Source organism: Stenella coeruleoalba, assembly GCF_951394435.1.
Source record: "Stenella coeruleoalba genome assembly, chromosome: 13".
NCBI classification, from domain to species: Eukaryota; Metazoa; Chordata; class Mammalia; order Artiodactyla; family Delphinidae; genus Stenella; species Stenella coeruleoalba.
The window spans coordinates 24,858,571-24,873,016 of NC_137159.1; the positions used below are offsets into that span (position 1 = coordinate 24,858,571).

The following is a 14,446-nucleotide window of genomic DNA, read 5'->3' on the forward strand; positions in this document are numbered from 1 at the left end:
CCATCAGGGCTGTCTCCACTGTCTCCACACAGGTAAATGGAGTCCTCTCCCACATCCTGTCTGCCCAAAATTCAGCACTTAACGTGTTTGTGGTCCCACTTGGCACATGGTTCGGATTGGTAAGTGAGGTGAGGCTTGGGAAGTGCAGCAAGGCATCAGCCACCAGCACTGGTCCCTTTCCATCCTGATTGTTAGGAAGCCAGCATGCCTGCACTCCTCACAAGTATAGTCTAGGCTTCCGCAGCCCCTCTGTCTGTCCCAGCAGATTTCCCAGCTGGCAGGGGGCTCCCAGGCAAGGGTCTGACCGTGTGGACCTTCTCTCCTTTACAGATCTCTCCCAGGGGCACAGGTCCTGTAGCTTTTTTTTTTTTTTTTCCTGTCCTACCCAGTTACATGGAGATCTTTCTTGCGGCTTTGGTTATGTGGGAGATCTGCCTGTTTCCAGTTGGTTTTCTATGAGAATTGTTCCACATGTAGATGTATTTTTTATGTGTTCGTGGGGAGAGGTGAGCTCCTACTCTGCCATCTTGAGCCCCCTCATAACCTCTACTCCTCAGATAGGATGATCTATGTGAAAATTATTTTTGAGTTATAAATCTACAAAAACATGATGTTTTTATTATTATAAAGCAATGTGCTAACATTAATTCATCTCATGTCTGACCAACATCTGCTATGTGGGAACCCTTGAGCTAGGTGTTAGATATAGACAGGACAGGATAGAATACTCTTCTCTTCCTTGAACTTATATTTCTTTATTGTAGTTTGAGAGAGGATTAGCTTTATGTAACACTAGTATCTCACTAGTGAGCCCATTGCTTGTGATTTATTAATTAAACCCCACCAAATCACTTGCTGGTGAATTGCTTCAAGTATTTCTGTTTCTGTATTTATACACTTGAATATTTGAACCTAAGTGTATCATCTTAACTGGTGACCCATTAAAATCCCCTAGGGGGCTTCCCTGGTGGCGCAGTGGTTGAGAGTCCGCCTGCCGATGCAGGGGACACGGGTTCGTGCCCCGGTCCGGGAGGATCCCACATGTCGCGGAGCGGCTGGGCCCGTGAGCCATGGCCGCTGAGCCTGCGCGTCCGGAGCCTGTGCTCCGCAATGGGAGAGGCCACAGCAGTGAGAGTCCCGCGTACTGCAAAAAAAAAAAAAAAAAAAATCCCCTAGGGGGCTATAAAAACATACTGCTGCTCAACTCCACCTCAGATCAACTGCATTTAGATCCTGTGTTTTGGATGGGAGACTAGTTATCAGATTATCAACCTTCCCAGGTGATTCTAATGCATATAGCCAGGGTCAAGAAATGCTGCCATTATCCTGAGTGTTTTGGGAGGATGAAGAGACACCTTACCTGCATCATTTTCCTGGTACTATTCTACAAGAAATTCTAGTCTATAAAAAGTAAATCACTTATTTAATATTCCTTGTTTTTAATGAGCTTATGTTGCTTTCTAGTGTTCATCACTTACTGCTTCATAATTAATTCAAGTACTACTTGTTTTCCTTAGCTCTGGTGTCAAGTATGTTGATCTATAATTTCTGAAATCTCTCTCTATCTCTTTCAAAAATCAGAGTATTTGTGTATCTCCTGGCATATGGCATCTTTTCTATTTATTTCTCAAAGGATTTGGACCAATTTGTGGGAAAGGATAGAAAATTTTACTCAGTGGCTTGGTATTCCTAATTAATATCTTGAAGTGCTTGAAACAATGATTTCTCTTGCTATTTTGTTTACCTTAGTATTTTGCTTAAGAAACCATTTGTTTCCAGAGTGTAAAGATAAATTGCAGCTTAGATCATGCATGAAGAAACTTGTTTTGAGTTAGAAGAGCGTATATTAATGAAGTTTGTACTGAATAAAATGAAGAAAAAATAAAACAATCCTCTATTAAAAGATGTTGTCCTTAAGTATTTTAAACCTGGTAAATTACCTGATTATTTCTTTTATACTTTTTAACTTATGTTTATTCATGTGAGAATCGCCACAGGACCTTGGAGGCTGATTTGAATGTGTGCTGGGTTTTAGTCTGTTTCTCACTCCCTGTGTGCCTGGATGCCCAAAGGCGAGGGGCAGGTCATAGTAGAATGTCCCTGTTACTTTATAAGGCAGACTGCTCTACCACTTATCATTCTACCCTCCATGCTCCAAGAGTAACTCCATGCTCAGCCCTCTCCACATCCCTACCCTGATAATTTCAGAGCTTCTGGAAATGAGAAGTAGCCCTCAACAAAAAGTCAGCAAAAACACCTGATGAAGAAGGTAGAAAAAAGATAAATTGGAGTCGTTTCAATATTTTCTGATACTTCTAGATTTGTTTCATTTCTTTAATTTATATTTAATCTCTATCAAAATAATTATCTTCTATTGAAACAGATTTTGAGTCATTATATCAAAATAGTGAAAAAATTGGAAAAACGGTGCTCTTTTCCTTTAAATTTGAGGAATATTTCTCTCTGTTAGTATTTTGTTTTCAATGTCCTCCTCTTTGTTTCTTTCAGTAAATATCCCTGATGCAGCTTTTATTCAGGCAGCCTACCGAAAACGTGAATTGGCCAGGGCCCAAGAGGACTATATTTCTTTGGATGTAAAACATGCCTTCACCATCTCTGGTGTGAAGAAAAACACTGAATATCCTGAGAGTGAGCCTGATGATCATGAAAATATAATACCATTTACCCCAAAGCCTCAAACACTTAGACAAAAGATGGCTGAAACAACAGGTACATATTTAATTTATTTATAATAAATGAACATTAAGGCATTTTTCATTAGAATATAATTTATGATAAAAATATCCGTAAAAACATAATGTAGTATCTCCTTTTCTAAAGGTTGTTTATTTTTTAAATACCAATTTACTGACATCATGTCTTCTAAAATACATGTCTGTATCAAAATGTTATCAAAGGGTACATGCAATAATAATGTTTACTGTTATCTGATCTCCACTTGATCTTTCTTGACAGGTTAAAAAATTTGTAGAGTTTCCTATTTTTTTTTTTTTTTTTTTTTTTTTTTTTTTTTTGCGTTATGTGGGCCTCTCACTGTTGTGGCCTCTCCCATTGCGGAGCACAGGCTCTGGACGCGCAGGCTCAGCGGCCATGGCTCACGGGCCCAGCCACTACGCGGCATGTGGGATCTTCCCGGACCAGGGCACGAACCCATGTCCCCTGCATCGGCAGGCGGACTCTCAACCACTGCGCCACCAGGGAAGCCCTCCTATTTTTGATATTGAAAACTTTTATTGTCACCTTTATAAGATTTTTTTTTAACATGGAAACATCGGTAGGATTTTGGTGTCATGTGTTAAAATCTTCCCTGCTCTAGTAAAAAGTTTTCCTCAACCAATAATCCTTAGGTATCAAAGAACTATTTTCACATTTCTCATTTATAAACAATAAGGTTTTACCAAGTTTTTGTCATTTCAAATAATACTATTTCAGAATGAGACTTTTAGTTCCTATTAACCCAGAAATTATTTTTGCATGTTTAGATTCTCAGGTAGAATTGAGAATCTCTGATAAAACCAAATGTTGCATTCCAAGCTTTTTCATATGTGACACCATCATGTTTTGAGTGAGACAGTTTGGTGATAAATGCAGATTCTGAAGTCAGATTGCTAGATTCAGGTCCTAGGTTCAACACAGTCCTTAGATAGAGGACTGTGTTATGTAACATCCTGTTATCTTAGTTTCTTTATTTATAAAGAGAGTGTGAATTATGAATTGTGAAGAAAAGGTTAACACATATAAAGAGCTGCTAAGCCATTTATAAGCTCCCCAATTGCTAATTGCTGCTGCTATTAGAATGGAAAAATATGGAATATTTGTACATGAACTTTTTTTTCAAGCAACCAGAAATGAAGAAACAAGTGAAGATAGTGAAGAAGATAAAAAATATCAAGATATTTGGGAACAGCAGCAGATGAGAAGAGCAGTTAAAATCACAAAGGTAATAATCTTTTATGCCATATGTATTAGTTTCCTGTGGCTACTGTAACAAATTACCACAAACTTGATGGCTAAAACAACAGACATTTATTCTCTCACAGTTGTTGAGGCTAGAAGTCTCAATTCAAGGTGTTGACAGGGCTGTGCTCCTTTTGAAGGCCCTAGGAAAGAATTCTTTTTTTTTTTTTCCTTTTTTTCCCCCCTTTTTCTTTTTTTAATTGAAGTAGAGTTGACATAACAGTATTATGTTAGTTTCAGGTATACAAGATAGTGATTGACTTTTAAATACATTATGAAATAAATCACCATGATAAGTCTAGTAACAGTCTTTCACCATGCAAAATTATTACAGTGTAATTGACTATGTTCTTTATGCTGTATATCATATCCCTGTGACTTATTTTTTTTTTTTTTTAAACATCTTTATTGGAGTATAATTGCTTTACAATGGTATGTTAGTTTCAGCTTCACAACAAAATGAATCAGTTATATATACACATATGTTCCCATATCTCTTCCCGCTTGCGTCTCCCTCCCTCCCACCCTCCCTATCCCACCCCTCCAGGCGGTCACAAAGCACCGAGCTGATCTCCCTGTGCTATGCGGCTGCTTCCCACTAGCTATCTACCTTACGTTTAGTAGTGTATATATGTCCATGCCTCTTTATCGCTTTGTCACCGTTTACCCTTCCCCCTCCCCATAGCCTCAAGTCCATTCTCTAGTAAGTCTGTGTCTTTATTCCATAAAAAGAGATGAAATTGAGCTATTTGTAATGAGGTGGATAGACCTAGAGTCTGTCATACAGAGTGAAGTAAGTCAGAAAGAGAGAGACAAATACCGTATGCTAACACATATATATGGAATTTAAGAAAAAAAAAATGTCATGAAAAACCTAGGGGTGAAACAGGAATAAAGACACAGACCTGTGACTTATTTTATAACTGGAAGTTTGTACCTCTTAATCCCCTTCACTTACTTCACCCTACCCCCATCCGCCTCCCCTCAGGCAACCACCAGTTTCCTCTTTGTGTCGATATTGTCTGTTTCTGTTTTGTTTGTTTCATTTTTTAGATTCCACATATAAGTGAGATCAAAGAGATTGTCCTTCTCTGTCTTGTTAGACTTAGCATAATACCCTCTATGTCCATCCATGTTGTTGCAAATGGCATGATTTCATTCATTTTTATGGCTGAATAATATTCAGTTGTGTATATATACCACATATTCTTTATCTATTTGTATATCAATGGACACTTAAGTTGCTTCCATATCTTGGCAGTTGTGAATAATGCTGCAATGAGCATAGGGTTGCATATAACTTTTCAAATTAACATTTTTGTTTTCTTCAGGTAATTACCCAGAGTGGAATTGCAGGATCATATGGTAGTTCTATTTTTAATATTTTGAGGAATCTCCATGCTGTTTTCTGTGGTGGCTGCACCAATTTACATTCCCACCAACAATGCACGAGGGTTCCCTTTTCTCCACATCCTTGCCAACCCTTGTTGTTTGTTGTCTTTTTGATAATAACCATTCTAATAGGTATGAGGTATCTTATTTTGGTGTTGATTTGCATTTCCCTGATGTTTAGTGATGTTGAGCATCTTTCCATGTTTCTGTTGGCCATTTGTAAATCTTCTTTGAAGAAATGTCTTTTCAGATCCTCTGTGTATTTTTTGATCAGATTGTTTTTTTGATATTGAGGTGTATGAGTTCTTTATATAATTTGAATATTAACAATTTATCAGATATATCATTTGCAGATACCTCCTCCCATTCAGCAGAGTGCCTTTTTGTTTTATTGATGGTTTCCTTTGCTTGTGCAGAAGGTTTTCAATTTGTAGTCTGATGTGATTATCTTTGCTTTTATTGCCCTTGTCTGAGAAGACATATCCAAAAAATATTGCTGAGACTCATGTTGAAGAGCATACTACCTATGTTTTCTTCTAGTTTTATGGTTTCAAAAATGAGTTTTGTATATGGTATAAGAAAGTGGTCCAGTTTCATTCTTTTGCATGTAGCTGTCCAGTTTTCCCAGCACCATTTATTGAAGGGACTATCTTGTCCCGCATCGTATATCCTTGTCACCTTTGTTGTAGATTAATGGACCATATAAGTATGGGTTTATATCTGGGCTCTCTATTCTGTTCCATTGATTTATGTGTCTGTTTTTGTGACAGTAACATACTGTTTTGATTACAATATAGTTTGAAATATATAATGTGAAACCAGGGAGCTTGAAATCTCTAGCTTTGTTCTTTCTTAAGATTGCTTTGGCTGTTTCAGGGTCTTTTATAGTTGCATATAAATGTCAAAATTACTTGTTCTAGTTCCATGAAATATTTCATTGGTATTTTGGTAGGGATTGCATTGAATCTCCCAGCAGAGAATTCTTTCTTGCTTTTTGTAAGTTCTGGTAGCTCCAGGTATTTCTTGCTTTGTGACTACATAACTTCTGTCTCTACCTCCTTCCCCACATGGCCTTCTCTATGCCTCTAATTTGTGTGTCTCTTATGAGGATACTTGTCATTGGATTTAGGGTCTACTTGGATAATCCAGGATGATCTCATCTTGAGATTCTTCACTTAGTTATAACCACAAAGACCCTTTTTCCAAATGAGGTCATATTCAGAGGTTCCAGGGGTTAGGATATAGACCTATCTAGGGAGGCCATCATTCAACCCACTATACCATGTACATTATGTTCTTTTCCCACTAGATTATAAATACTTTCTACATATTGCAAGTCCCTTGAGGCAACCATCTTTTTTACTTTTAATTTTACAGTTATATGGTAGATGCCTAAATGTGAAGTTCAAACAAATAAATAGTGAGGGTTAAAACAAAACTAACAAACAAAAAAAAGTATTATACTTGGGGTAGAAAGTCCTAGATTTGGGTTGTGGCTCTACCACTAAAATACACTCTCCCTGAAGTCAAGAATTATTAACTACGTTTTTCAGTGTTATATCCCATAGTGCCTAATATTGTGAGAGCTCAATAATTATTTGTATGACTTTGAGAAAATAATTTCATTTTTCTAAATCTCAGTTTTCTCATCAATAAATTGGGAATAATAAAGTGGGAATGATAATGTTACCTACCTGAGTAGGTGGCTGTAAGGCTCAAAGTTATAATGGTCTAATCTAAGTCAAAGTGCTTATAAATTGTATAACAAATGCAAGTTTTATTTTTAATCTTTTTAATAGGAGTGCTTTGAAAGATTTTTTGTTCTTTTAAGCAAGAAAGTATTGTACGATCTTCATGTTATTAAAACTAAAAAGCTAAGTAAAAGTAAGCCTTCAGTTACAATTTAGAAGTCTCTGAGCCATTTTTTTTTTTTAGTTATTTGCAATCTGAATTTTTTTGCTATTAGTAAGAACTGGTAAATATTTGCTTGGTTTTTTTCCTTCCTTTTTTTTTTCCTTTCTTTTGTTCCGATGTGTGTTTTTTGAACTTTTCTCTTAGGGTAATGGCCAAGCATGGTATTACTAATAAAGAAGATGAACATTTTTATGGCACTTACTACATTTTTCTCTGTTGTCTTCTAGAGAAAATTTAGATCACTCTGTAATGCCACTGTTATTATGGGAATGTTTTACCATAATCTTGCCAGCTTTAGGTATAAGTTCACTTGGTGAAAATGGAATCTCAAGTTTATTTGATTTGCATTTTTATTACTGTTGTGGGTGCATTTACTGATTTCTTTATTAAAGACTTACTGCATGGCACTGTACTCGTTTCCTGTGACTGCTCTAACAAATTACTACAAACTGAATGACTTGAAACAACCAAATTCTATTTTCTCACACTTTTGGAGGCCAGAAGTCCAAAATCAAGGTGTTGATATGGCTACACTCCTTTCAAAAAGCTCTAGAGGATAATCTGTTCCTTGACTATTTTAGCTTCTGTTGGCTGTTGGCGTTCCTTGGCATATAGCTGTATCTCTCTACTCCATCTTCACATCACCTCCTCTTTTTGCATCCCAAACTCTCTCTCCTTCTTTTCTATGAGGCTACATGTAATTACAGTTAGGACTCATTTAGATAATCCAGGATAAGCTCCTATTCTCCAGAACCTGAACTTAATCACATCTTTTGCCATATAAGGTAATACTCATTCACAGGTTTGGGATTTTAGAACCTGGGCATATCTTTTGGGGATCACCGTGTAGCCTCTATAACTACTTAACAGTGGTAGACAAAAGCATGTACAATCTTTGCAGGGGAGAGACAGCTAAACAAAATAATTATAGTAAAATCTTACAAGGTTCTGTGACAGAATTCTGTACAGGGTTCTGAAATAGCACAAAGGAACAAGTGAGTGGTCAGTTTTGTAGGCGAGAGGGTGGATGGGAAGGTTTGGAAAAGCCTGTAAGTAAATGGTCAAATTTGAATGAGTCTTTGAAAGATGTTTATGATGTAAGGGATTTGAAGCAAAAGAGGATATCAGGGGTGAAGACATGAAGTTTGAAAAGGTCTGGTTAATCTGGGAATTTGTAGGTATGATTCGAACTGGATAGGAGACTTGGTAAGAATTGATATGAGAAATGATGGAGTCTCGTGGAAAATATAAAAAGTATAGTTTAGCCATTGAGTTGACTAATTATCTGGTCCACTTCTTCACATATCCTTTTCTAAAACAGGTTCTTCAGAACCTTTTCAACATTCTAAGCATGATGGTGATGAGTGAGTTACGATGAGCCAGAGGACAGTAATATGAAATGTACTGAGTTACAACATGTATTAGCTAGGAATACATTCCTCTACAATTAACAGAAAACCCAAATAATAGTGGCTTAAAGAAAATTAAAAGCTTTACCTAGAAACCCACCAGCAGACTTCCATTTGCTTTCCTTTCATTAGACTGGAGTTAGGTGGCAACATCTATCATGAAAAACCAGTATTTGGTTTGTTGTTTTAATTTATTTTACTGAAGTATAATTTATTTACAATATTGTGTTAATTTCTACTGTACAGGAAAGTGATTCAGTTATACATATATATACATTCTTTTTCATATTCTTTTCCATTATGATTTATCACAGGATATTGAATAGAGTTCCCTGGGCTATAGAGTAGGACCTTGTTGATTATCCATTCTGTATATAATAGTTTCCATCTGCTAATCCCAAACTCCCAATGTACCTCTCCCCCACTCCCCCTTGGCAACCACAAGTCTGTTCTCTATGTCTGTGAGTGTGTTTCTGTTTTGTAGATACGTTCATTTCTGTCATATTTTAGACTCCACATATAAGTGATATCATATGGTATTTGTCTTTCTCTTTCTGACTTACTTCACTTAGTATGATAATATCTAGGGCCATCCATGTTGCTGCAAATGGCATTATTTCATTCCTTTTTATGGCTGAGCAGTATTCCATTGTATATATGTACCACATCATCTTTATCCATTCATCTTCAGTGGACATTTAGGTTGTTTCCATGTCTTGGCTATTGTAAATAGTGTTGCAATGAACATTGGGGTGCATGTATCTTTTTGAATTACAGTTTTCTCTGGATATATGCCCAGGAGTGGGATTGCAAGATCATATGGCAACTCCATTTTTAGTTTTTTGAGGAACCTCCATACTGTTTTCCACAGTGGCTGCACCAATTAGCCTTCCCAACAACAGTGTAGGAGGGTTCCCTTTTCTCCATACCCTCTCCAGCATTTGTTATTTGTATACTTTTTAATGATGGCCATTCTGACTGGTGTGAGGTGATACCTCATTGTAATTTTGTTTTGCATTTTTCTAATAATTATCAGTATTCAGCATCTTTTCATGTGCCTGTTGGACATCTGTATGTCTTTTTAGAGAAATTTTTATTTAGGTCTTCTGCCCATTTTTCTATTGGGTTGGTTTTTTTTGTTACTGAGTTGTGTGAGCTGTTTGTAGATTTTGGAAATTAAGCCCCTGTCGGTTACATCATTTGCAGATATTTTCTTCCAGTCTGTAGGTTGTCTTTTCATTTTGTTTATGGTTTCCTTTGCTGTGCAAAAGCTTATACGTTTGATTAGGTCCAACTTGTTTATTTTTGCTTCTATTTCTGTTGCCTTGGGAGACTGACCTAAGAAAACATTGGTATGATTTATTTCAGAGAATGTTTTGTCTATGTTCTCTTCTAAGAGTTTTATGGTGTCATGTCTTATATTTAAGTCTGTAAGCCATTTTGAGTTTATTTTTTTGTGTATGGAGTAAGGGTATGTTCTAACTTCATTGATTTACATGTGGCTGTCCAACTTTCCCAACACCACTTCCTGAAGAGACTGTCTTTTCTCCATTGTATATTCTTGCCTCCTTTGTTGAAGATTAATTGACCATAGGTGTGTGAATTTATTTCTGGTCTCTCTTTTCTTTTCCATTGATCCATATGTCTGTTTTTGTGCCGGTACCATGCTGTTTTTATTACTGTGGCTTTCTAGGATTGTCTGAAGTTTGGGAGGGTTATACCTCCAGCTTTGTTCATTTTCTTCAGGATTGCTTTGGCAATTCTGGGTATTTTATGGTTCTATATAAATTTTATGATTATTTGTTGTAGTTCGGTGAAAAATGGTATGGGTAATTTGATAGGGATCAGATTAAATCTGTAGATTGCTTTGGGTAGCATGGCCTTTTTAACAATATTAATTATTCCAGTCCAAGAGCATGGGATATCTCCCATTTCTTTAAATCATTTTCAGTTTCCTTTATTCATGTTTTATATTTATCAGCATATATCTTTCACCTCCTTGGTGAGGTTTATTCCTAAGTATTTTCGTTTTTGATACAATTTTAAAAGGGATTTTTTTTTTCTTTCCCTTTCTGGTATTTCATTATTAGTGTAAAGAAATGCAACCAATTTCCGTGTGTTAATCTTGTATCCTGGCTACCTTGTGAATTCGTTTATCAGTTCTGATAGTTTTTCTGTAGGTCATTAGGGTTTTCTACATATGTCATATAATGACAATTTTACCTCTTCCCTTCCAATTTGGATCCCTTTTATTTCTTTTTCTTGTCTGATTGCTGTGGCTAGGACTTCCAGTACTAGGTTGAATAGAAGAGGTGAGAGTGAGCATCCTTGTGTTGATCTAGATTTTAGCGTGAAGGCTTTCAGTTTTTCACTACTGAGTATTATATTGGCTGTAGGTTTGTCATAGTTTTTATTATGTTGAAATATGTTCTCTCTATACCCAGTTTGGTATGAGTTTTTATCATAAATGAATGTTGAATTTTGTCTGTATCTGTTGAGATGATCATGTAGTTTTTGTCTTTTCTGTGTCAGTGTGGTGTATCACATTGATTGATTTGCACATTTTGAACCATCCTTGTGACCCTGGGATGAATCCAACTTGGTCATAGTGTATGATCTTTCTTATGTGTTGTTGGATTCAGTTTGCTAGTATTTTATTGAGAATTTTTGCATCTGTAATCATCAAAGATACTGGCCTGTAATTTTCTTCTTTTGTAGTGTCTTTGTCTGGTTTTGGTATCAGGGTGATGACGGCTTCATAGAATGTCTTTGGGAGTTTTCCCTCCTCTTCACTCTTTGGGAAGAATTTGAGAAGGATCAATAAATATGAGTCCTTTTTTGTGTGCTTGGTAGGATTCGCCTGTGAAGCCGTCAGGCCCTGGACTTTTGTTTGTACAGAGTTTTTTTATTACAGATTCTGTTTCACTTCCAATGATTGGTCTGTCCAAAGTATCTATTTCTTCTTGATTCAATTTTGATGGGATGTTTCTAGAAACATTCCTAGAAACATTTCCATTTCTTCTGGGTTGTTCAATTTGTTGGCATATGATTGTTCATAGTATTCGCTTATGGGTTTTTGTATTTCTGCAGTATCAGTTGTGATTTCTCCTCTTTCATTTCTCATTTTGTTTATTTGATTCCCCTCTTTTCTTCTTGGTGAGCCTGTCTAGAGGTTTGTCTTGTTTATCCTTTCAAAGAACCAGCTCTTGGTTTTATTGATTTCTTTCTATTGTTTTTTTAATCCCTATTTCATTTATTTCCTCTCTGGTCCTTATTATTTCCTTCCTTCTGCTTACTTTGGGTTTTGTTTGTTCTTTTTCTAATTCTTTTAGGTGTTAGGGTAGGTTTTTATTTGAGATTTTTCTTGTTCTTTGAGGGAGGCCTGTATCACAATGAACTGCCCTCTAAGAACTGCTCTTCTGTAGCCCATGGATTTTTGTATGATTGTATTTTCATTGTCATTTGTCTCAAGGTATTTTTTAATTTCCTCTTTGATTTCATCATTGACCCATTGGGTTTTTTGGTAGCATGTTGTTTAGTCTCCAGGTAATCTTTTTTTTTCTCGTTTCTTTTTTTGTGGTTGATTTCAGTTTCATGCTGCTGTGGTTAGAAAACCTTCTTGAAAAAATTTCTATGCTCTTAAATTTGTTGAGGCTTGTTTTGTGCCTCAGTATGTGGTCAACCCTAGAGAATGTTCCATGTGTACTTGAAAAGACTGTGTATTGGGTTTTTTGGATATAATGTCCTGAAAATATCAATTAAGTCTAAATGCTCTAGTGTATCATTTAGGATCTCTGCTGCGTTATTGATTTTCTGTCTAGAAGATTTGTCCATTGATATGAGTAGGGTGTTTAAGTCTCCTACTATTATTGTACTCCCATCCCTTTTTCCCTTTATGTCTGTTAGTATTTGTTTTATGTTTTTGGGTGCTCCTATATTGGGTGCATATATGTTGACGAATGTAATATCCTTCTCTTGTATTGATCCTTTCATCATTATATAGTGTTCTTTTTCTTTATGGCCTTTGTTTTAAAGTCCATTTTGCCTGATATGAGTAGTGCTACCCCTGCTTTCTTGTCATTTCTGTTTGCATGGTTATCTTTTTCCATCCCCTCACTTTCAGTCTGTGTCCTTCACTCTTAAGTGGGTCTCTTGTAGACAGCATATGGTAGGCTCTTGTTTTTTAATCCAATCTGCCACTCTGTATTTTTTGATTGCAGCATTTAGTCCATTGACATTTAAGGTAATTATTGATAGATATGTATTTATTGCCATTTTTAACCTTGTTTTCCAGTTGATTTTGTATTTTTTCTTTGTTCCTTTCTTTTTCCTTTTGTGGTTTGGTGATTTTCTTTTGTATTATGCTTGTTCTCTTCTTTTTGGTTTTTGTGAATCTGTTGTATGTTTTTTGATTTGTGGTAACCCATATGGTTTTCAAATATGTTAAACCATTACTATATCTACTTGCTTTAGACTGATAGTCATATAGGCTCGAACACATTCTAAAATTTAAAAATCTACATTTTTTTACTCTCCTACCTGGCATTTTATGATTTTGATACCCTCTTTTACATCTTCATGTTCATCCTTTTTCTGTTCATTTTGCTTATCATCCCTTTCACAAAAATGTTTGTTTTTTACTTTAATCTGTATACTGGCTTAAGTGATTTACTTTCCATTTTTGATTTTCTCTTTTATGCAGATTACTTCTTCTTTTCTATTTAGAGAAGGCCTTTAATTATTTCTTTTAGTATAGGTTTAGTATTGCTGTTATTCTTTTAGTTTTTGCTCTTCTGAGAAATTCTGTCTCTCTTCTTCTATTCCAAATGATAATCTTGCTGAGTAGAGTATCCTAGGTTGCATATTTTTTTCTTTCAGAACTTTGACTATATCTTGCCACTCCCTTCTGTCCTGCAATGTTTTCTATAGGAAAATCAGGTAATAGCCTTATGGTGGTTCCCTTGTAATTAACTCTTTTTACTCTCTTCTGGCCTGCAATGTTTTCTATAGGGAAATCAGGTAATAGCCTTATGGTGGTTCCCTTGTAATTAACCCTTTTTCTCTTGGTGCCTTTAGAATCCTCTCTTTATCTTTAACTTTTGCCACTTTAATCATAATATGTCTTGGTGTAGGTCTGCTTGGGTTCATCTTGTTTGGGACCCTCTGTGCTTCCTGTGCCTAGATATCTGTTTCCTTCTTTAGGTTTGGGAAGTTTTCGGCCATAATTTCTTCAAATACATTTTCAATCCCCTTGTCTCTTTCTTCCCCTTCTGAAATTCCTATTATGCATAGATTGGCACGCTTTATATTTAAGAGTTTTAAAACTTTTATTGTGGACATATAATAATATAATGAATCCCCCTCTGTGGACCATGATTCAGCTTCAAAAATTGCCAACTATTGGCTAATTTTGTTTCATCAATGCCCTCATATACTCACCCTGCCCGTATTATTATTTTTTAGTTAATAGACTTTTTTTTTTAGAGAAGTTTTAGGTTCACAAAAAATTAAGCAGATAATATGCAGCATTCCCACCTCTCCCTCTTCACCCAGTTTCTCCCATTATTAACATCTTGCAATAGTGTGGTACATTTGTTGCAATTGATGAACCGATCCTGAGACATTATTATTAACCAAAGTCTATAACTTTTATTACAGTTCACTCTTTGTGTTGTACAGTTCTATGAGCATAAGCTGTTTATTCCACAATTTATAGAGTCAATTATCCCTAAGACCATAAATGTCTGGACTAA

General features: G+C 35.9%; 1 protein-coding gene across 2 annotated transcripts in view; it reads left to right on the forward strand.

The window, feature by feature from the left end:
* GCFC2 (GC-rich sequence DNA-binding factor 2) overlaps window positions 1-14,446 on the forward strand; it is a 76,280-nt gene that overhangs the window by 19,047 nt on the left and 42,787 nt on the right. For both annotated transcript variants that reach the window (XM_079941436.1, XM_079941435.1), the window contains exons 3-4: window positions 2,509-2,730; window positions 3,861-3,961. In XM_079941436.1, coding sequence (XP_079797562.1) covers window positions 2,509-2,730; window positions 3,861-3,961 — 323 coding nt within the window. The remainder of the gene's footprint in view (window positions 1-2,508; window positions 2,731-3,860; window positions 3,962-14,446) is intronic.